Source organism: Lates calcarifer, linkage group LG3 (assembly GCF_001640805.2).
Source record: "Lates calcarifer isolate ASB-BC8 linkage group LG3, TLL_Latcal_v3, whole genome shotgun sequence".
Classification (NCBI taxonomy): Eukaryota; Metazoa; Chordata; class Actinopteri; family Centropomidae; genus Lates; species Lates calcarifer.
This window is the reverse complement of record NC_066835.1, coordinates 284814-309668: the sequence shown is the minus strand read 5'-3', so window position 1 is coordinate 309668 and position 24855 is coordinate 284814. Positions and strand designations below refer to the sequence as shown.

Below are 24855 nucleotides of genomic sequence, written 5' to 3'. Positions count from 1 at the left end.
AATGAGACATCTAGTGTTTCTGTTAGGAAATTTTAGTGGCCTTTTATTCAGTACTTTATAGGACTTAGCACTGTCACCAGTGGCAGGAGTGGTGATTTGTACATGGTGGTTTAGAAACTTAGGAAGCTTGTGAATAGTACGGCGGGGAATGGAGACAGTCTCAATGCAGTAGATCAGGCTATCAGTCTGAGCATCTAAAGTCTGCAAATTTTCCTGGTTAGATTCATCATCTAAGCTAGTGGACTCCAAGACTGCACCACCTAAAGACCTAGCAGGTTCTCTAATCACCTGCGACCTGCCAATCACTAGGGCCCTACTGTCAAACCTGACGTAAACACCTGTCTATATTCCTAGATAAAATAGCAGTGCCTGCTCCAGTAGGATGCAGGCCATCTGCCTTCAGCAGGTCAGGACGGCCCCAGAAAGAAGGCCAGTTATCCACAAAACTATATCCCTGCTCACTACAGTGATGAGCCAGCCAGCGGTTCAGAGACGTTAATCTACTGTACACCTCATCATTACCCCGCATGGGTAAAGGACCAGAGACAACTAGCAAACTCAAATGTCCTAGCTAAACTAGCTTTGGTGACCTTAGACTGCTTCATTCTAATGTTATTGGTGCCGACATGAATGACAATGTTGCTATAGCTAGGTGTGGAGAGCTACCTTATGTTAACAAGAGAACTGAGGTTGCTGTGCAGATCCTGTGGCAGGATCTAAGAGTTGTACCTAACCCTAACCCAAACTATGACCTCACTGAACTGAAATGAAGTTTAAGATTTGATATGACATAGAATTTGTCCACAAGGTGGTGCCAAGAGACAAGCAACTTTTCTCTGGCTATCACAGTGTTTGCAGCCACAGGATGGTCAACTCTGCCTCCTGTAGCAGTCTAACAGTTGTATGGAGTCCAGTAAGTTCATGATTCATAGTACTACAAGAAAAAACACTGAGACTTGAAGTACTGTGCAATATTTTTTGTATTGTGAAGGTATTGAACACTGGGTATATGCTTTGAAAAAAAAAGCTACATTTGCAATTCATTTAAAGCCCATTATTGAGGTCATGTAAAACTTGTTTGTCTCAGCAAACCATAGTGACTTGCCTCATTTGGATTTGATGGACGTACAGTGTAAGAAATATGAAGTGCAGGTATTGGTCTTTTTGTGACAGCTGTGTCATGTTGTCAAGCTAGGAAATGCATCTATGGTGCTGCATTCATTTCTCTCTGAGGGGATAGTTCTGACTGGGTGACATATAAACCTTTACATGGACATTGTCCTTCCCCAGGGTAAGAAGTCGAAGGACTGATATATGACAAATGATTATACACCTGGGAGCTACACTGATCAGCCACAAAATTAAAACTGATAACTGAAATATTAGAGCTATTAGTCCCAAAGATCTTTCCCTGCACCTCAGTAAACATGTGGTGGTAGTAAGAATTACAAAGTAGAGCAGCTGGATGGGCCATTAATCGGAACTAAATTGTTGCATATTGAAAGATAAGCCCAACACTCTCAGTTTTTGGAAGACTGATTTCAGTACTGACTGTGAGTATGGGTGTGAGGTCACCGTGTGCAGAGGTCATCACAGTCTCTCCCCCATAAATGGAAAACGTGCAACATTCATCATTTTCTGTTGTTCATTCACAATGAACAAACATACTACTACAATGAGAGAAATGTGTTGCGTACACAGTTACACAAATAGATTCATGTAAGATTAATACATTTTAAAAGACTACAGGGAAGCGAAACATGTACTATGGCCTCATGGCTCATACATCCTGCATTAAAACAGGAGCAGGGGTCTGTAATATGTCATAAAGCTTTGTGTTCAGGGTTACATTACTTCAACCAGTATCCATCTACAAAACTCTCAACATCCAGTATGTTGTACAGATCACAAAATGTTTGTTTTCCCCTTTCCATTCACAGCAGATGCCTGCTGGTTTGTTGGACTGTCTCTTTGTGACTGTTACTTTAAGCATCTTGTACACGTGGGGCAGCAACAAGGTTTTTCTTTTTTTTTTTTTTTCAAGGTTTTCTTTATGAGCTGCAGCTGTGATTTTTAAAAACAAGAAACACCATGTGACACCCCCAACAGGGCCATATGGATTCAGAGCTGAGAGGTATCCAAGCTATTTCTTAGTATACAGCAGCACACAGAACAGTAAGACCTGTCCTTTATGAAACACCTCACCAGTTACTGTTTTCTGTCCCTAACATGACAAGAGCTCAAGAAAATTAAACATAAGTAGTAGTTATTTTTAGCATAACATCTCTGAAATGTAAAAGGCTTGAGTGAAAGATTGAGACAAACACCTCTGCCACTGCATTAAGGTACTGTTTAATTTGCCCAAGAATATAATGCATTTGTTGATATGACAAATGAATTTTATACATTCTAGATTTCATAACATCAAAAATGATACTGATACTGGTTGCCTGAGTGAGCAGCATGATGATGACCATGCACCCCAATGGACATAACGATGTAATTTAAAAATAGAGTAGCCAAAACACATTGTGTTGTCAGTGAGCCTAAGATGATAGAAAAGAAGTACTGAATGAATGAGAGGAATCAAGGAAAGATGTTTTCAGAGAAATAGGCCATACTTTCCTTTGAACACAGACATGATGTACTGTCCAAATACTAATAAGGGCACAGTTACTGCTGCCAGAAACTTTGTCACGTTAGAGTGATGTTCTCCAACATGACTAAAGTAAATGTGAAATGTCTCTGCATGTATCCCCTTAAAGAAACAGACAAGCAGCTGCACATTCATTAAAAACCTGTATTTTAATTTATATTGTGTACAGATACAGACCACAGTTTAGAAAGTTACGGCTCAAACAATGAAAGCACAAAACCAGCAATGCTTTATTTCTTCATTATTTTGTTTGTTAATTCATTATACTTCATTATACACTGATCAGCCACAACATTAAAACCACTGACATGTGAAGTGAATAACATTGATCATCTCTTTACAATACAAAGTTCTGCTGGGAAACCTTGGGGCCTGATATTCATCTGGATGTTACTTTGATACATGCCCAATGCCCAATTTAACATTGTTGTAGACCAAGCACACCCCCCATGCCAAATGCACTCCCCAATGGCAGGGGCCTTACCCAGCAGGACAGTGCTCCAACCACACCACAAAAACTGCTCAGAAATGGCTCAGGGAACACAACAAAGAGCCCAAGGTGTTGACCTGGGCTCCAAATCCCCCAGATCCAAATCTGATTGAACATGAGGCTGCTGTGGCTCAGGAGGTAGAGTGGATCGCCCACTAATCGGAAGGTCAGCAGTTTGATCCCCGGCTCTTCTAGTCTGTGCCAAAGTATCCTTGGGCAAGATACTGAACCACGTTGCCCCCGATGTTTGTAACATCGGTGTGTGAATGTGGATGTGCTAGAGCGCTTTGGCATAGTGTAAGCACTGTATGAATGTGTATATGAATGGGTGAATGTGAGTGGTCGATACGACTAGAAAAGCGCTATATAAGTACAAGTCCATTTACCATCCACCTATGGGATGCACCAGAACAAACCAGATGTTGGAGGCCCCACCCTGCAACCCACAGGACAAAAAGGATCCGCTGAAAATATCCCAGGGCCCAACATCACAGGACACCCTCAGAGGTCCCGTGTCCATACCTTGACAGGTCAGAGCTGTTTTAGCAACACAGGGGGAGGGTACACAATATTATGCAAGTGGTTTTAATGTTGTGGCTGATCGGTGTGAAAAATATACTTTCTCTCTGCCACACAGGGATGTTAAGGCTCAGAGAATCCAATATTTGATTAAACTGTTTTTACTGGTGAAAGACAACAGCCTCTTCTCTCTGATTAATAGAGTACCTTATTTTATGCTTCCTTTATTAATCAGGGCTCTAATTACCACAGATCCAATCATTCTGACTAAATGAACAGAAGTACAATCTTGGTGGGGATATTACACCTGAGTTGAAGTCCAATCACCTGTAGCATCCAGTCACTAAACAACTTCTAATAAAGGGGTGTGTTGATCCAATGAAGAATGGACTGTTGTACTATTGCTCATGTTTCCTTTAGGCTGATGGTGGACCAGATCAATACCTGGGTCACCCGATAAATGAGGAGACGTCTAATAAGGCAAATGTAAAATTAAAGGATATTAACTTACTTCACAAACAGCCATGTCCCTTCTGCCTGTGAGTAAAATGTCTGCATGAGCCTAGACTCTTAGTGAATTTTTTTAAATTAACAGTTCCATTCATGTGTGATTTGGATGCCCTTTTAAAAAGTCATTCCATTAAAAGAGATGCATAAATGGGCAGTCATTAACTTTGCACCAAATGCTGACTATTCTACAAAAATATTCAAAGAACCAGCTGTACTGGATCAGCTTGTACCTTCTAGTAAGTGAAACATCCAGAACATTGCAGCCTATGTGTTACGGCCTCTAGCAACAACAAAGAAGTATGTACCTGCATTTAAGTACCACAGAAAGATTATCTCTCATTCACATTTTACCAGTCAGGACCTCTCACTGGGCTGACTGATAGTCATCACCATGATGATTCTGGTACCTGGGAGGCCCCCACCTACCTCCGGTCTTATCTGTGACAGTTTTGATGTCTGGGACTATTCAGATGGGTGTGTTGGGCAAGTGTCCATTAGAGCCTGTGAGTGCCCCATTACAACTTAAGCCACTGACCTGTCCGCTATGCGGGGTTTGTCCATTCTGTTTACTCAGAAATTGGTTTCCCCTGAGGGCCTCCTGCTCCACAGGGGTCCTTCTATCAGAGTTTCTGGTTGGAGTTCCTGCTTGCGGGGCTGTTCGGCTGTGGCAGCGCTGTCTTATGACATACAAAAGCATGGTGATTAACAAACTGAGGCAGAGAACCAGCAGAACTGACACAGCCACCAGCTCCTTTAAATAGCAGGGGCCTCGAGCCAATTGCAGCAGCTCCTTGTCCTGAAACTCTGCCTCTTTCTGTCGCATTGTCAAGTTCCTGCCCAGCTGTCTGGTGATGACCTGTGTGTCTCTGCTGGACAGTGTTGGCAAAGTCTCTGCTTGTCTTGTTTCTTGTCTCTCAGGCCAAGTCCCCACAGAGGTATGTAGTCCAGGTTTAGGCCTGGCCACAGCCTGTGTGGTGGGTATAGGGTATGTTTGAGGCCAAGTGTGGCTGGTTGGAGTTTGAGCCATGGGGCTGGTTTTCTGTTTGACATGATAGATGGCCATAGTCTGTTGGTAGCCATTCTCAGTGGACAGGCAAATGTAGTGGCCCAGTGTGGCAGGGGTGGCCACAAAGCTTAGACTCCCATCCTGCAGCTGCAGGTATAGGTCGGAGGACAGCCGACTGTTGGGACGCTCCCATAGCTGCTGAGACAGTTGCGATGCTGCAGGACACTGCAGCCGCACCACTTCGTTCAGAGACACTGACACCAGCTCACCTGTAGAACATGAGGCTGACATACAGATTACAATTCACCAAAACCCACCATTCCCCTCTACACAGTGTCATCAGACATCATGAAAACTGTCAGCAGAAATCTAAACTTGAGCATGTCTACAGCACACTGTTTAAGGCTGCATGTAAACTAATTTTCCTCATTACAGACTACTCATAGATACAAAGTATGCCTACTCTACAGGGGTAAATGTGCTAAGCAAATTTTCAGGTCATATAATAAAAGCATACACCATTTGCCTTTGACCAGGCTGTGGTTAAAAACCCATTAAAGCACACAGGGGAAGTACATCTAATGTGATGGTGGAGAAGGGTGTTCAAAACTGTAGCAGAGCATGTGTTGTAATGCAGTGATTCTCAGCCCTGCTCCTGGGAACCCCAAGTCCTGCTTTGTCAGATAAGTTAAGGTGTAAACTGGTTACGTAAATTAGGTGCAGGTAGATGGGGTTAATGTCAATGGGAAATGTGCATGCTCAGCGTTATCAGGAACAATACTGAAATTACAGTTTCAGTCTATGAAATGCTCCATGATGTCTTCAAACTGCATAATTAAGACTATTGTCTTTGATGTGCCAATTCAGCTACGTCTTTAGTGCACATAGCTGAAACATGTGCACAGTATTATTTATCCATGTTTCTTACAACAGCATTACATAGTTTGTCCACTGACATGCTCGATTTTACACTGCAGCACACATCTTAGTCATAATTCTTATCTCATAACCAATGTTCCCTCTAAGCTGCGCGCCTGCGCAATTGCGCACTGCTCCCGCTTTCTCCACGCACAGCAAAACTATGTAGCGCATAAAATTACACACATGACAAATGAAAAATTAGGGGGAACATTGCTCATAACATTTTAATGGATCCATATTCAAATTATCTGTACATTTATATTACTGTAATGCAATACAAATGTACAGATACACAGTTAGGAGGCAAGCCATTGTAATTCTAAAAACAAGTATATCATGAGCCTTAGTGTCATATTGGAAGATAATTTAACTATGAGGAACATTTCTAGCATTAATGTAAATGTCAGTGTTAAATGGAATAATGCAAAGCAAAGTAGTTGAGGCAAGTAAAACTTACCTGTAGGCAGTTTGTTTGGACCAAATCTGGCTCTGTGTGTTAATGTAACATGGTTGCATGCTTCTTCAACATTGCCTTTGTCTATGTCCTGGCCTCTGAGGAGTGAAACGCACAGTCAACAGAGAAGGCTGCTACAATTTTCACAGATTCTTCACCTTGAATGATGAGTGACAAAGCACTTTCATTTCCTTTTTATAGTTTACAGGCACTATTGTTTCTTTCTCTTTACCATGGTCAGTAGGTTGGCCAACCAGTCCTCTGTTATGTCACCAATTGTGTACTGAGTTCAGTGTTGGTTCCAGTTCATTTACACGCAGACAAAAACTAAACCAAAAATACTGAAAGGATAGGTTCACAATTTCTCAAATCAGTTTTAAAACAACAGTGTATACTGAAAGAGAGCTTGCTGAAATTACTCCTCCTGTTCATACTAGACATTAAGAGGTCCTCATGCACCTCCAACATAAGAGGCACAAAATCCACAGTCCTTGTTTTGTGTAAAAATATGTTCCAAATGTATATTAATTGTTTTTATTCCTGCAGTGCAGGAAACTTTGGATAATACCCACTTGATTTCATTAATTCAGTGAACTGAATTTGGACAGTAAACTGTTGAAGCTTTATACTGACTTCAGATAAACTTTGGAACGCATTTCTGAACAGAATGAGGACTGGGCCCCATCACAAACAAAATAAGGAAAACTTTAGAAATATTGATGAGTCTATCCAGTTATGTCTGTTTTTTTAATAGAAACATACATCTAAAATAAGCAATACTCTCTTGAATGCAAGAAAAATTTCACAAGGAAATCTTTCCATTTAGGGTTTTTGGATTTCTTTTACCATGATCTCATCTACCTCGACTTGAACCTGGAATTTTCTCAGCCCCTGGATAGGGCACTGGCTACCGCATTGTTCACAAGAGTAAGAGCAAATGGTGAACTAAAGTTTGAAGCTTTAAGTACTGGAGGGCTGAATAAAATAGCCTGTACCTGAATTAAAGTCATCTGACACACTTCAGACCACAACCACCAACACATACCCAAAAACCACCTGAGCTGTGTTTAGGTAGACAAAGTGAGAAAAGTCAACACCAGCTCAGACTCAAGCTATTCTAAGGAGTACAGGCCACCTGATCTCCCAAGTATGTCATTCTGCAGTTTCATAAACATTCATAGATTTCATTGTATCATGGGACCTTTCAATTGCACCTAAACCTGTTTTAGCTTTGCCAAACAGTTGTAGCACAAGTGATAAACACATTTCAATAGGCTATTGCTATCCATTCTATAATGGAAATGATATCTATAATGTTGTTACTCAAAGGACTGCTCAACTAAATATGCAACATTTTCAACATAAAATTGGCAAAATCTTGTACTCACAGACTGGTCTGAGTGTTAGAGGCCTTGACACAGGCCCTGTTGGCAGGGTCCCAACCACAGAAGGGGTCTCGGGCCAGAACACATTGAGCACAGGTCCAGTAAAAAGAACAGTTTGCTGCTGGAACCCTCACCACACCCTCTGATGTGCCAACATATATCATACCCTGCAGGTACAGAACGAAATCAAAGAACTTTAACTAATGATTTGGTATCAAATAACAGATCACTGTAGGGATTTACTTGAGATGATTGAGTTTTATCAGTGAATAACAACCTTAAATGATACAGTGGTACAGTGGTAAACTGCCCAAGGTTAAAAACAAAAACAGAAAAAGGTTTAACCCTCCCATTACCCTTTGTATTGCCCTTCGTATTCCGTATACTTTTTTCAAATCCTACCACACGCATGCGCGCGTGCGCACACACACACACACACACACACACACACACAAAAAGGCACATTGTCGGCCACCCAGAGGACAACGCAAGGGTTAAGTCATCAAAAACTGAAAAATCATATAAACTTCACAGAACACACAGAGGTTACAGAATGAGTTAACTTAAACCTTTAAACCTCCAGATGAAACTATATATAACACAGAGACAATGAATTATGTAAATTTAAATACATACTGTTTTGTACAATATTTATATATTCCATACATTAACACACACACCTTATGTCAAACAAAACTTCTTAGTTAGATGCCAACTACTTGTACTTGTTCAATAACAATTAAGCTACATCTAATCTAAAGTCATGGAGGATCATGTAAAATGGACCAGGCTTACAAGAACAGAGCAATCAATTACAGGAAAGGATGATCAACTTGATGTGCCATTCATAAATGGCCACATGGTGGCACCACTGCACGTCTATTCAGGGGTACTGTGCATAACAAGGCAAAATGTTTACATCCAGATTTCCCTTCAGATTTACTTCACCCAAGTATCATACTACTAACTACTACATATCTACTAAAATGGATACAGTCTGGTGTGATGGTGAGAAGACTTGTCACTATAGCAAGACCATCTAGTCTGAATCTTAGAGCTAAATCATAGCCCAAATGTCTGTCTCAGTGTTTACCTTGGGTATGGAGAGCCTCAGGCTCTTGATAGGCTGAGGCTGTTCAAAAACCTGGACCTCTTCAATGATATGGGTACCACTCTGAAGCAGTACTGCTTTGTGAAGGTAACCAGACTCTAAAACGGACACAGTTGATGTTAATACAGTGGACAGACTTAGTACTGTACAACACACACATAGTTGACAGGAACATCACACAAAAGATGGTAATTTGGGCTACAAACCGATGAATAAATTATGGGCTGGTGTAATTGGGTGCGATTAAAAAAAAAAAGTACATTTAATCGCACACTAATATTTCACTATTATGGCAATATTCTGAACTTGATACAGTGCAAGTAAACAGCATATTCCATTTGGATATTCAGAATTTGGCCTTATTACAAATTCAGCACAGCTACTTGCTGGCACTGTACACAAACCAACTACACAACAATTTGCAAGACTGGGGTAGAGATGCATGGCAAAGAGAAAAGTCTGCATTTCTGCAAGAAAGGAGAAACACACCTATTTTTAAACATTATAAAAGACCTGGATATCAATGATGAAGCTGTAAGATGCACATCATGGGATTTTGTGTTAAGACATCTTGGGACTGATGACCATATATAATAAAGGTATATATTCATTCGCTCTTTCTGTATGCATATATATAATCCATAAATGCTTAAAAGTAAGACATACTGTGTCATAGTGGTCTGCCTCCCACAGGGCCTACCTGTAAGCAGAAAGAGGACAGTGTAGTCTCTGTTGTTGGCAGCTGAGACTCTCTGGACAGCTAGATGGCTGTAGTTGTGCTCAACAGACACCATGGTCAGACTTCTTCCAATGGGCCGCACACTGTCATCTGCCAGGAAGTTTTCTTTGACAAAGCGCAGGGCGTTGTCTGATGCATTATGCAAGCCGCACTGCCACACAAACAGGCAGGTTTCACTGCATTAAAATAATACCTATTGTACATGTTAAAGTAAGTGAAACCACTTTCATTAAATGACTCAATTTCAACAAAGCTTGGATCTTATCGTCATAGTTTACATTTCCACATCAATTAGGAGTGACCATTTACCTCTCCTGGATTTGCAACCTTCTCTTGAACCCGTGTGCTCCACTGTAACGTGTCCCTGTTCAGAACCTTATAGTTACCAGAGAAAACTGATTTGATGTCGTTAAGGCTGAATGAACACACTGCTGACCGTCCAGAGTTGACAGACCTGGTTAATGAAAAACAAACATTACACCATGTAAGAGAGTCACATATAAAATCTATACAATGCTTCAGCACACAACAATTTATATATAATAAATAAGAATGACAGCTTAAGGGTCAGAGAAGTATGAAGATACAGTGCTGCAGCTTCCTGCTGCTCATGTACCATCTATTCCACTGTGATACATTTATTCTTCCTTTTTGATATGTTTAAAAATGTATTATCAAAATTCAGTCAATGTAAATGTTGCCTCATTTTTTTGTGTTGAAACATTATTAAAAATGAATACCTTGAACTGTCCTCAAAAGGTCCTCAGGGTGTTACATCACCCACTTTGGAGAACCATAGCTTTAGGCAGTTCTGAGTATGGTGAGGACAGCCATAAGTCACAAGTGAAGTGTGATTCTGGCTGAAACACAAGCTTAAAGCACCTTAGAACTGACTCTGATGCAGTGAGAAAACACATCACTGTATATTCAGGGAACATAAAGTAGGTACTGTATGGATCATGTCATGGCCCATAAGCTTACTAACCACTGTGAGGTGAAAATGCCATAAAACAGAGTGTCATCTGCAGGAGCTCCCTCTGCTGGTGGGAGGGTGTCTACGTCCTGGATCACATTGTAGGGTAGCTCATTGTCAGCCTGGCACAACAGTTGAGCTTTGGCAAATGTGGTCCAGCGTCGCTGCAGGGTCCGCTGACCCCCAACATCACTCTGACACACAAGAGGAGAACAAGTTGTCAAGCACAATGCATCACTGCAATTTACTGGTGACATAACTTAGCCAAGTGAAGATGTTTGTTCTTTTACTGAGCATTCCTCTGAATTTTTTTCTCCTTACAGTCTATTAATCCATGCACTCAGACTTCCACATTTGTATTTACTTTCTACTGGTTGACTCCTAACAAAAAAGCATTGGTAGCATGCAGAAATACAGGAGCGTTTCAAGATTTTTCCATGGACATTTTGATACTAATGTAAATAATTTAAAATACCCATGGCCGCTTTCTCTGTAACAAAGTTAGATTGACTATTAAGGAGACCACACAGTAGGTTGTGTTTCAGTCATTCAAGAAATTTTTGGTGCAGAATCACTTAGGATTTGGTACGTTTAAGGTTATGGACAGGGATAGGCCGATTATCGGCATCGGCCGTTTTTTAAATCCAACGGCCAACAAGAGATCAATTTAAACCTGGGTTATTTTGCCTCTGATGCAGCCTCACCTCTCTGTCTGCAGTCACTACTCTGTCTCCAGCATTGTCCCGCCCACAGCACCATCTGACTGGTTACACACAGCCATGGCAACAGCCAATCGGCAGTGAAAGCTGTGCATGCACAGTGCTCACACACACTGAACAACTCTGCTTTTTGCACCACAATCTGGTGCTGCTCAATCAGGGACTACTAATTGATTTGAGACTCACATTTCTGTGCAAATTTTATTTAACTTTGTTTTATTTACTTTATAAAACTTCAGGAAGCTATTTATATATTTATTTAAAATTTCAGTTAACTTTATAAGAGATCCTGCTGACCCTGGGAACTCCCTGCACTTTTTATTTTTGTTTGAACTTAAAACAAAGATAAGTGAAAGATAAAATAACATTTCAGTTATATTGAAATTTTGGAAAACTTTATTTACTGTAGAAAACTTTAGGGAGCTATTTATTTGTTTAAGTTTTCATTTAACTTTATAAGACATGCTGCTGAGCCTGAGAGCTCCCTGTACTTTATGTTTTTTAAATTAAATTTTTTTTTTTTTTAAATTTTAAAACAAAGATGGCTATTGTCTAAGATTAAAAAAAAACTTTAACATGTTGCAAATTTGAAAAGCTGCTTAAAAAACATATGCTTAAAGGCATTTAAACAAAGTTAAGTGTTGGAGTTTGTATTATTCAAAATTTTGACGCCAATATTTTCACTTTTACTGCAAATGAATATCGGCTCCAAATATCGGTTATTGGCCTCCTTGACTACTAATAATTGATATTGGTATCAGCCCTGAAAAAACCATATTGGCCTATCACTAGTTATGGAACACTACAAACACTGAGACACCATGAAAGAAACACTGCACACAGTTTGCCTAAAGATAGCCAATCCTCTGGACAGCAATGAACATCAGCTGTATGTAAAATTTACTGGGCCTCATGTAAAAACATTTTTGGATTCTTGCCCAAAATGTGTTTGAGAGGTTGTGAGGTTTGTTCGTACAGTTGTCCCAAACCTGATTCATCAAACCCTCTAAACTGTGTGCACAGCTTGTAGACACTTACCCAAGACTCCAAGATCTACCTGCTGCCAAGGGGGCTTCTACAAAGTACTGAGTTATAGGTCTGAATACTTTTGTAAATGAGAGATTTCAGATTTTTAATAAATTTTGAAAAATTGTCATTATGGATTACTGAGTGTAGATTGACGGCCAAAAATTTACAGTTAAATCTACAAGACAATGAAGTGTCCAGAGAGTGAAGGGGTCTGAATACGATCAAAATTTTATATTATGTTGAGGTGTTTCAATTTTTTGTGCTTTCCATTTAGGTACAAGAGGTGGTCAGAGACACTAATGCAAGTGCAGTGCACCACCACTATGACCTCAACGCTAAAACAGAATTAAATTAACAGCTCTATCATAGTTGTGATGGATTGCATTAGCCTTCAAAGGTGTACCAGGTAAAATGGAAACTCAATGTATATTTTTAGAACATTTAATGTATATATCAAATGCATTTATATGACAGTAAAATGCCTGATTGTAATAAATTACTATGAGAATTAAAATATATGTGCATGAGAACAGAATGAATGCATGCAAGAATAAAAAGCTAGATGTATGCGAGAGGTCCAGTATGTATTTTGGTTTACATTGCTCCTCATATCCCTGTGAACAAAGGCAGACTATCTGTAAATATGAGAAAACTGGTGAATGAAAAATTCTCCTTAAATGTTTATGTGCCACTTAAGAACAAATCTGCTCCTATGGTTGTTGCATGAGGCCCACTGTTTTATCCTTACCGTACAGATCTGAGAAACACGAGAGACAATAAATTTGTCGATGAAGTCATACTCTCTGCCCACTTCACTGAAGAAAAAGTAGATTTTCTCCTCATCAGGAATGAAACTGGAGCTGATAAAGGTTGGATCTAAAGCAAACGGATGAAGTTTGTGAAAATATGTAATCATTAAAGCTATTTGACATTAAAACAAAAAGATACACCATAGCTTATCACCATGTTGGCATCTGTGACCTTTTGAACCCGTACATAAACCCTCCTGTTTGTGTGAAGCAGTCTTTCCAATAACGTCAGGAACATTTCAAAGTTGCCATAACACCCACAGTAAATGGGGAATGGACTCCATTTACTGTGAGTATGTCATACAGTTTCTGAGCTCAGTTAAATATGATAGTATGACAGGAAATTTAACTACTTTGAAATCATGGTTGCTATTGTCTTCATTACTAAACCAGCTGCTGTAAATTTTAGGGATGTCAGTTAGCTCATTGTTAGCTCAGAGGGACCATCGACACGACTGACAAGTATTGGGGTGTTGACTTGACCAACTGGGCAGAGGGGCATGTGGTTTATTCTTGTCTCTCTAACTATGGCCCACACAGGCATACGCATATATTAACAACAAAAGTCTATCACTAGATTTAAAGAAAGCATTTGAGTTTGCACTTCATATCCCTAATATGCTAGCACCAGTCAAGAACATGGTTTTGATGAGCAGTGTCATCTTGTGTCATCAACACACTTACCCTCCAGCCATCCTAATGTGTCATCCAGCTTCAGGTCAACACGCCTGCCTTCACTGAGGTGCCGGGAGATAACCGGCCGGTTCCCCCTGTAGTCTGCCACTGTCCCAGTATAAAGCTCTCCATCTGTAAGAAATAAGAACACACACAGTAGGTGGTTTCCTGCATGAAAACATACAATATTACAGGTGCTGCATTCTCAAACAAGCAGATAGTCCATGACAGGGCCCAGTCTGACCATCACTGAAAAGGCTGATAGTCAGGAATAATCTCCAAAGATTTAAATCTATCTGCAAAACTGAAAATAGTTGGTTAAGACTGGTTATATCACAATACACTCAAAGTATTCAGACCCCTTCACTTTTTACAACTTATGTGAAAAGAAAAAGAAAAATCTTTTTCCCTCATAAGGAAAAACTTCACATCACATTGACATAAGTAGCCACACCTGTTGCTAGGACACTTGAAATTTAGCTCAGGTTCCTCCCATTTCTATGAATCATCTTTTAGTTTTTTCTACACTTTGATTGGAGCCCACCTGTAGTAAATTCAGCTGATGGGACATGATTTTGAAAGGCACACACCTATCTATAAAGTACTCACAGCGGACAGTGCATATCAGTTTCTTTAAACTGGCTTCAGCTTACATATCATTCCAGCAGCTGTGGCATAGTTGCCTTACCTACGATGACAGCAGTGTTGCGCTGGTAGGGGTCATAGGGGCAGCGACCTCTGCCTTCATCAGACTTGATACTCATTGTTAACATCTCTGAGTTCTGGATAGAAAAGAGGAAAAAGTCAAGCTGATATCAAGCTGAATAAAAATGAATGGAAAAAGCAAATCAAATCACACCAAATGCAAGTTACACTCATTTTCAGTATAATTTATTAAAATCCATCAACGGTGAGCAATAACATATTGCCCCAGTGTTAAACAAACCAATAGGGTCAAATGTTTGTGCAACAACTTACAACATAGGTACAGCGTGGACTAAAGGCAAATGTTCCACAGGCATAGATATGAGAGGTGTTCAAGAACTGCAGTACACGAATGAAATTTGGGCAGTCAGCCTATAACAACCACACAAATGACATTGAGTTAGATGTTTCACCGACAGTAAAAAGAACAGCAACAGCATATGACTAAAGCAGATTCAGTCCTAATATTTCCAGAAGACAGACAGGTACTTCATCATAGTATGCTTCACCCACTAAGAATTCACATCAAATCAAAGATTAGGAGACACTCTGCTCCAACTCTTTTCTCATTATGTTTTGGACTAACACTTTCAGTAACAGTGTTTCTTATGCTCATCAAAGGAAATATAAATGGTAGCTGTATGTCAAGAGGAAATATTTTGAACTCTGTCAGTTTACAGTAGCTGTACATCTGCAGCAATGAGCTACTTGCCATTTTCTTGCCTTTCATGGAACATTGTTCAAGGTCTTTGTCTGAAGGGCTCCAGTCCAGCTGAAAGAAGAGAAGAGAGTCTTGTTCATCAGAGCAGCTCAGATTTACATCCATTTAAGTACAAGTTGCAGGTGAAAGATGAAAACTTCAGAGCACACACATCACATTTACATTGTCCATTACAAAACTAGGGTTCCTGTGTAGTGGTGGGGAACAAAATCCATTCAGATGTACAACTTTTTGTTTTTACACTGGTGGGACGTGCATAAAGCGGCTGCCAGTTTTATCAGCAAGTGTATCCATTTTTGCATTATTATGTATGAGAAAATGTCAGCAGCAGTGCACAGCTGCACTGTTTTCTCAGAGCTACACTGTTCATATTATCACTCACATAATTTCACTGGAAGAGTCATTACAGTCGCTGGAAACATCACACTGTCAAACACTGACAGTACATCTCATTAAGACCACTTAAATATCTCATATGACAATTCAGTGCACTATAAATATGACTGATTGTCTGATACATGGTGCAATAGAGTAACAACCAGAAACTGTGCCTTTGTCATTTATTGAACTGGAAATCATTTGTGATTTGAATTGTGAACTCCTGATGAACAGAGGTGAAGCTGTCCGATATCCATCTTCTCATCTAACTCAGATCTTGCTCCATGCCATACCCCTCTCTCTCCTCATGTTTTCTATCCATCTCCACTAAAGACTAAATGCCAAAAAAAATCGTCTTTAGAATACATGTTCTCAGCTGTCTCATTAACTTACACTTTAACTGCAATTTCCTCAACTCAAATGACAGATTAACTGCTTTCAGTCCACTGACATTTGGACTTTATTCTTAAACTGGCAGTCAACTACTGTCCGCTATGCTACAGGGTCTGATGTGACTATATCTGAGTTCTCTGAATGACACACGTCTTCTCTGTCTGAGAACAGATCACTCACAACAAACAGTGTTGGAGCAGCATCAGCTGCAAAGCATGATTATTTGTTCTGAAACAATAAAGTCATTTCAGTGGTATGGCGGTATGATGCTAGTTAGCAAAATCTGCCAGGCTATTTTAATTGTCATATTGAATGTCATATTGCTGACCATCTTCTGTACTTTAAGCTACCATCCACTCCATTTAGCTGTGAGATGAGATTGTAGTAGGAGGACAGCAGCAGCGTATTGTGCAGCCAGGGTCCAACAGTGTGGTGCTGCATTCTGTTTCACAAAATTCAAATTCCAGAAAACTCAAGCTGACGGATGGCTACAATCACTCGCTGTCTGAATTTACCTCTGCTTTGCAGCTGTTCTTCCAACATCAGTGTTGATATTACAATAGCCTGCTGTTCAAACCTCAGATTTTCATATAAGAACAAAATTTTCCCCCAGACATTTACCAGTTTTCCAGTTTTTCGTTCCATAAATTTAAAATGCAGGAAGTGTGATTAGTAACTTCAGTACTAGAGATCAATGCTGCAGTAGGCAGTGATGGGTCAGTCCACAGAGGTCGCTTGCCCACCTTGTTCTTCAGTATGATGGCATCCTTGTGGCTAACATCCAGTGCTAACACGGCATCCCGGGCTCCTACATACAGCATGTCTCCTCCCTCACTTAGCAGCAGTGTGGTGGTGTTGCTGACATCATGGCTGGTGAAGCGGGTGAGATGTCTCCCAGGACTACCTGTTGTTTCACAGCAGTTAACACGGAGGTTTTTCATTCAGTTACCACAGACAATTAAAACCATCCATATGTAAGCAGGTTATATTCTGCTAATCTGCACAGAGCCTTCAATGTTCATTTTGTTATTAATGTCAGACAGCCCTGAATGTCTCGTCCCAAGTTATGTCACACAAGTAGTTAAGGTAAAATATATGCAAGTTCATATACCAGGTACAAAACAATGGTTAATGTAGAGATGGGGTCTGATAACATTTTATTAAGTCTGAATCCTGGGGGCACACAGTGGCTCACCAGGTTAAGCATGGATCATTAAAGCTGACTCCTTACAGCAGCCCAGGCCCTTTGCTGAATGTCATCTCCTCTCTCCCCTGCATTGTCTGTCTGTCTGTTTGCACTGTCCCTGTCAATTTCAATGTCAATAAAGGCATCTTAGCTTTATTATTTTGGTGTCTGAGTCTATGAGCCATGCTAGCACTGGGGTCTTTTTTGATTGGCTTTATAGTCACATGTTGATTTCCATATTTCCAGGAGAAAAGCATTAGCCCACACTGTCAGCCAATGTGTGGGCTAATACTAACTCATTGATTCACTCATTTTTCACACTGTAAAATCAGGAGATGGCTGCATGTCTGCAAAAGTAAATTTCAGTAATAGTACCTGGATTACTTAATTTGAAAAAGTAATTAGTTACACAACTAGTTCCAAAAGTAGTGCTGACTCACTCAAGTAAACTCAATTTTAAGAAAAAATAACAATTGAAATACAACTTTAATTTTGTTTCATCCCAAATAAAAACAGAGGAGAAGTAGTTCCCCATAGAAACAATGGACGTCAGTGACTGCTCAGTAGGTATCAGTCAACTGAACATTCTGTGGCTCTCAAACACATTATACGCAGATTTTTTAAAAACGGGCCACAGTCACATGTCACTGAGAAACATTACTAACTCTCTTAATGTCAGCCAAGAGAGTTGCTAATTTTGTCATCAGTTGCTCTTTTTGTCACAGAAGCTAGTGTGGAAATCTCTAAGTTCGTAACACTGACTATCACAGACACTGTCATTTCTCTGTCTCCTAGTTAATTCAAGCCCTGCCCATTTGGAGCTGCCCCACCCAGTTGCAGGTCTGCAGAGATACCCCTCTCAGTTAGTTGGCTGTGGAGCTTAACAAATCAGGGTATTTTATCAACATGGAACCAGATCATGTAACCTTCTCTCGGAACCCACCCCTAGGCTTGTGGTCCTCATCTTATCATCTTTAACTGCTATCTTTATCATCTTTAACAGGATAAAAGAAAACAAACCAAGTGATCCTCAAAGTTTTTACTCACCCATAGGGAAGGAGACTCTGGGAGACAGTCTTGACAAACATGGGCACAGAATACCCAGCACAGCCAAAGTTAGGGACAGTAGGCTGTGATTCTTCATTACAGCAGGAATGAAGGAGTCTGACCTCAGTTACAAGGTCAGAAGTGGAGCACTGGATCTGATGTTCATCCAGAGTATCAAGGACTTGGTAGGAGGGGTGAAGATTGCAGCTGAAGCCACATAATCTGGTTTGTACAGGAGACCATCATTGGATCTGAGCCAGACACAGTTTGTAACAGACAGGTTATTATCTGAGTAACAAGTCTTCATTTCAGGGTATTACTTCAAGGTCCCCTTCAGATACTTTTTAAAGTATTTACATAAATAACACTTATGACTCTAATATTTTAGTTTAAAATTATCACTCACATAAAAAGTTTTGTTTAGTAATCCATTTGATACTTATGTTTTGCTGCCACCTATGTGCAGATTGTCTGACATTTAGCATGCTGAAGTAGGCCTTGCCTGTCCTTGCAAATCAGCAACAGGCAGAAATGAGACACTTAATATCCATAATCACAAAATGAAGATGTGTTTCTAGACATTTTTGCAAATTCAGTAAAAATCAAAGACAGAAATCTCTCATTTCCATAAGTATTCAAAACCTTTGCTCTAATTATTCTTGAAATCCATCTAGAAATTGATTGGAGTCCACCTGTGGCAAACCGAATTGATCAGACATAGGCTAGAGAAGGCACACATTGGCATATGTAAGGTTCTACAATTCCCATTGCATGTCAGGAGAAAGACCAAGTCACTAAGTTCAAGGAACTCCCGGTAGACATCCATGTTAAAATAGTGGTGAGGCATAGATCAGGGTAAGGATGTAAAACTAATTCTAAAGCTTTGGATGTTCCCAGGAGCAAGGTGGCCTCATCAATTGTGAAGTGGAAGAAGTCTGGAATCACCAGAATTCTTCCTAAAATTGGCCATCAAGCCAAACTGAGTCGCCTGAAAAAAGAAGGGCTATGGTCAGGAAGATGACCAAGAGCCAATGATTACTCCAACAGAGGTACTCTGCAGAAATGAGAGAACCTGCCAGAGGCATGACCAACTCAGCGGTACTCCATTAGCCAAGTCTTTATGGTAGCATGGCTAGACAGACACCACTTCAGATAAAGGTAAAAGGTATATGACAGCCTACTTGGAGTTTGCTAGATGTCATTAAAGAGCTCTGAGGGCATGAGGAAAAAGATTCTCTGGTCTGATGAGACAAAAACTGCAACTGTAATTGTTGCCAAAATGGCTTCAACAAAGCACTGAATCAAGGGTCTGAATACCAGGGCTGCCCACACCTATTGATATTCCAGTCCAGTTTAGATTAAACCATGTCCACTTTCTTATGACAAAAGTGTCAATGGCTAAAACCCTATGGAAACATGTATCCAGCAAAATGCAGTAGTTTGAAAAAGAGAGCTATAAGTGCAGTAAGTCACACTATTTCTATGTCTGTAGGTTCTCAGTCATCCAGGACATGGCAGTCTAGGTAGGCAACTGGACTTCTTTTAAGTTTCTTGAAGACATTTCACCTCTCATCTGAAAGGCTACTTGTTTCTGAAAACTGGTTGGAGAGTCCCAAGTATTTAACCTCTTGGAGGTAGTTCTGGGAGTCATCAATCCACCCTGTCATTATGTGAGTCGTTAAAGTGACATGAGCCCAGGTGTGAATGGGGGTTAAATCGCCTAGGTAAGGATCTCAGGACTGCGTTATAGGTGGCTGAAAGTTGGTGTCTTTAGGTGTAGATCTACACACTTAAGCCACACTATTTCTAGTTGTTAAAACTGCCCTCATATAAACTGTCAAGATGCTGTGCCACTGTGGTTGAGTGAGGGCAAAATTCAAAACTGGTTAAACAGTAGGTATGCCACTGTTGACTACTGGAATGCTGTTACTGGTTTACTATCACTTGTGTTCCGCAGGCATAGTACACACCAGCATAGGCACATTAAACTATCCAGCAGGCCACTGCCTGTGAGGCAGTGTGTTGCTCTTGTGCAAAGCAGACTGAGCAGCAGAAATCTGTTAAGGTGAGGTTACCAGCTGACACCCTGCGGCTGCTGAACAGAGGGAAGGAACAGTTATTTGTAAAGTACGTCCGTGCTGATGAAACACGTGGTGGCCGAAGTGCAGCTGCATCGTCAATCTGGAACCCTGCAACAAACACTCCTTTCCTTTATGAAAGCAGCCCCGCTATACTGACTGTACAAAGCGACACAGTGGGATGTTTGATGTTCTGTACTGGTGCTTCACGCTGCTACTCACAAGGAGTGGATTTTCTTATTAGTGCAACGACGCCGTAAAACTACGACGACCCGTCCTTTTTTCAAATTTCAACAAGTGTTGTTGATCTTTGCTAAAAGATCCAGCTGATGCAGAAAATGTGAGACGGTTTAAGTGGTCCTACATGTGTGTAAACGGTTTCCCTCACCGCGTCCTCTCGTCTCCTCTCTCCTTCTTCTTTTACCGCTCGAGCAGAAGGTCCGCAGCCTCCCACCTCACTGTCTTTGATTCCGAGGACAACTGGACAAAAGAAACGTGGGCCGGTGAGGAAAAAATGCTGACCGAAGTTGAACCTTTACTATAACAACAAAGCCCAAGAGCCTCCTCCCATCTGAAGGTCCAGCAGGCTTCAGTCTCCACCTACAGGCGGGCCCCCACATTACATTTAAAATTGCATTTTAAAATACTATCCTTGCTTAGAAAGAAAGAAGGATACAGATATAGCTTATAAGATAGATAGATAGATGCATTCAAGTCTGCCAGCCTTATGGAAGAATAACACCAAATTATAGGAGAACTCCATTTAGTGGCATAATAAAGATGACTCCTGCTCTGATTGTGTGTACATCAGTAAAGTATAATAAAACAAGAAATAAACCTGCAGTTTTTTTTTCTCTATTTTGTTTCTTCAACCCCACTCACCCAACGGTGATCCTTGTTACAAATCCATCTGTGTGGACACAAATCCACAGATTTAACAGACAACATTTAATAATCTTTCCTAACACATCAGCTGAACAACACACTCAAATTCTTCCATTTGATTTTTCTACTTACTGAAAATAGCTGCAGTGAGGTAGTAGCACAATATTTGTAATACTATTGTACAACAAGTACAGTGCTTTTGAAGAGGGGAATGGTGGTTGAAGTGGTTAAAAGCATTTGGCTTTGGTCTACAGTGTGTAATCTGTGTATGTACCTTAGGTATCTTGACGTTTTCCTTGATCTCTGTCTCGATATTTTGCTGTAGAATCTTGTGATGTTTGGCTTCTACCAGTTTATCTCATCCTCTCAGACTCCTCCATATACAAACCAGCTGTTGCTGCAGAATTGATCAAACCATACTGACAAGAACTTAAGGCACACAGAGGATCTTGTTCGCTGAGACAGTCCATTCTTGGCTCTTCTTAAAGCTACCTCTCTTTATTCTCCATTCAGCTTCATCTTAGAATTCCTCTGTTAATCAAAATGCCTGTTTGCCCGTCATGTCACATAATTACAGATTAGAATTGAGCAGTAATTTCAGTACCAAACTTAGGTTCAAACTATGGCATGTAAAATTAGACTTGTTCAGAATTAGTCATAGACAGGCTTCATAGTGGGTGCAGCAGGGAAAGGAGCGGGTAAGATGGCTAATGAGGAGAAAAGAAGATTGGAGAGGATTAGCAGTGACCTGGAAACAGCCATGTGATAACAGGCTAGAACCTCCCAGCGTCAAACATGAAGTTGCTAGGACACAGGTTGATATTGAGCAATGAATATATCACAAGACACATATGATGTTGTTTATCATCTGCTTCATGGTGGCTGTATGAAACCATCAACTAGAAAATGGCAGTGACATTACTAACAGGTTTCAGTATGTGATGTTATGGAGTTCTAAAGGCAACAGGTATTTAGGTGAAGTGTTCTTCTCTTTGTTAGACCACAAGCATTCAGAGGCAATTCACTGCATGCAACAACTGTGTTAAATAGTGTGTGTGTGTGTGTGTGTGTGTGTGTGTGTGGTGTGTGTGTGTGTGTGTGTCTGTGTGTGTGTGTGTATTTTCATTATCTTACCATAATCTGGATATTTTCAAGGTGACTTTCTTACCTGTCTGGGAATAGGACACACATATTTAAATCAGACACTCCACAGGATATGCACCCTACTGGATTATGGATCACACTGTAACAAACCAGAAACTGTTAAACATGTATTAATCGACAGCCACAGGTATGATGAAGAAAGAAGGAAATTGATATCAGCACCAAATGAGGGAGAATATATTATTATATCAGAGAATGTGCTAGGAAATACATCATAGGAAGTATGCCATCTTCCAATTATTTATGAATAACAGGAATAACAGAGAGAATTAGTTAGTTTCCTATTTTTCTTTTTTCTCCTTACAGTGATTCCTCCCCACTCCAGTCCAGTAGGTGGTTGTAATGTAACCTTTAAACTGCCAATAGACCTAAAAGATGAAGAAGGTCTGCAATGGGGACCCCTGAATATGTGTAGTATATTATTTGTAGTATTATTCCAAAAAGTGGCCAAATCAGACATCTTGTAGATTCTAACCTAGGTTTCCTATGGCTCCATAAAAAATCCCCATCTTTGGCCTTACATGTTCCTGGCTATAATGCCCTCAACAACGATAGACCTGAAAGTAGAGGTGGGGTTTGCTGCTGTATATAGCTAGTAAAGGGACCTATTAGAATGACTTCTTCATCAATTGACCTGGTATTCTGCAACAAACCTGAGGCAGTAACTAAATCTTTGAACATAGTCACAGGCCTGTTGGATCACAGGCTACTACCTACCTACATACTCTGACGTTCATAAACTGAAAAACAATGGTTACTGTTTGCACTACAATTACAGTATGTAGCTGTTATTTTACATTTTGATCTCTCCTCTGATAAGGAAAGTATTATCATTTAATGAAAAACATTAAAAAACAAAAATATCACACATAACTTCACCCGTGGTGCCAAATATGCATTCTCCACAACAGTAACTGTAAACTACCAAAAACACAGTGGGAACACTGTAAAGGACTACTGACATGTACCAGGTAACAGCTACAGTGATTTAAAACACAATTTAACTTGAAATTATGTCTATGACCACATTGTCTCAAAGCATGTTGGGAAGTTCCGCCCACCTTCTCTCAAAGATGCTACAATATAATTGTGGATGGTCACAAGATAAAAATCTGTTTGCAATAGGACTTTGATTCACATCACTGAAAAGTAATAAGTATGTTCCGTAGCTGCCCCCAACATGTCAATACAACTCTACCAAGACTACTGTACTGCACTCTACATTTTAATATGGTAAAATTATGCAATTTTACAATTAAACATAGTTTAAAAAATGATCACCAATTTGTAAAAGTACAGATATTTTGCTGTGTTTATTATTTATCATATCATAGCATACAAATTACAACCTTTTCACATGATTTACTAGATGTAAAACAACACCAATGTTTAATAACATTGCAATAAAAAAAAAACATCAGTTTTATACAGTTTACCAAAATTTGTCTCACTAGGCCTCCTGCACTTGAGGCTCTTCCAGATTTGGACCCCATTTAAACATTTAGATCGAAGGACACACAGATTCAGGAGGATCAGTGTCTAGCCAATGCCTCCTCACATTGTCACCATGGAGAGACAGAGCATATCTGACCAGGGGCATTGCCCCAGAGTCCTCAACCCACTGCACAGGCTTTTTGACTGGGCCCCATGTTGTCTACCCAGGAGGCAGGACCTACTCTCACAGCTGGGGGGGCCACATCTGGCCCGGAACACCTGCAGCTGTGGGTATGGCCTCTGAGGGGCATGTGACCAGGAAGTCATCATAACAATTATGGCCGGAGAGCAACCTCCACCAGGGCACTTTATACCAACAGGTGGAAGCTTTTTTTGGAATGATGTGGAGCTACCAATGAGGTTCCTGAGAGTGCCTCACTACCTGTATTTTTTGCAGTCACTGCTGGAAAAGCAGCTCTCTGTATCCACCTTGAAAGGTTTGTGATGGTTCCTTCATGGGATCTGCTTCTAGTGCTGGAAGCACAAGATAAAAATGGATAAATGGTATCAGCAATGTTGCATTCTTCGCAATGCGTCAGTGAACGTGCGAGTGAGCTCATGCCTTATCAGTGAGTGTGTATGCATTGGAACTCTGATGGCACAGAGTGCACTTTGCTAACTCAATTCAGTTTTACTTTCACAGCGCGGAATCACAACAGAATATCTCAAGCAGTTCACATGAGCAAACATAGCAACAGTCAAGAAATCTTAAGAGCAGAACTGAGCAACAGACTCAGGCATCTGACAGTGAGGTAGAATACATCAGATAATGATCCATGTAAATGTACAGTATAGTATAAATGACAAT

General features: G+C 40.3%; 1 protein-coding gene across 2 annotated transcripts; it reads right to left on the bottom strand.

The window, feature by feature from the left end:
- Window positions 1-2786: 2786 nt before the first annotated feature.
- Window positions 2787-21340, bottom strand: sema4ab (sema domain, immunoglobulin domain (Ig), transmembrane domain (TM) and short cytoplasmic domain, (semaphorin) 4Ab). 2 transcript variants are annotated; one of them, XM_018695457.2, is made up of 15 exons: window positions 20893-21340; window positions 18427-18677; window positions 16937-17097; window positions 15414-15473; window positions 14975-15073; window positions 14685-14778; window positions 14006-14128; window positions 13261-13388; window positions 10777-10958; window positions 10101-10245; window positions 9753-9942; window positions 9035-9150; window positions 7945-8108; window positions 6560-6654; window positions 2787-5465 (listed from the first exon to the last, which is right to left on the bottom strand). In XM_018695457.2, the coding sequence occupies exons 2-15, from the start codon at window positions 18521-18523 to the stop codon at window positions 4642-4644; spliced, it is 2478 nt and encodes an 825-aa protein (XP_018550973.1). In that variant the 5' UTR covers window positions 18524-18677; window positions 20893-21340; the 3' UTR covers window positions 2787-4641. The 2 variants fall into 2 exon arrangements, with proteins under 2 accessions (XP_018550973.1, XP_018550974.1); XM_018695458.2 differs by having other exon boundaries at window positions 2787-5450.
- Window positions 21341-24855: the final 3515 nt, after the last annotated feature.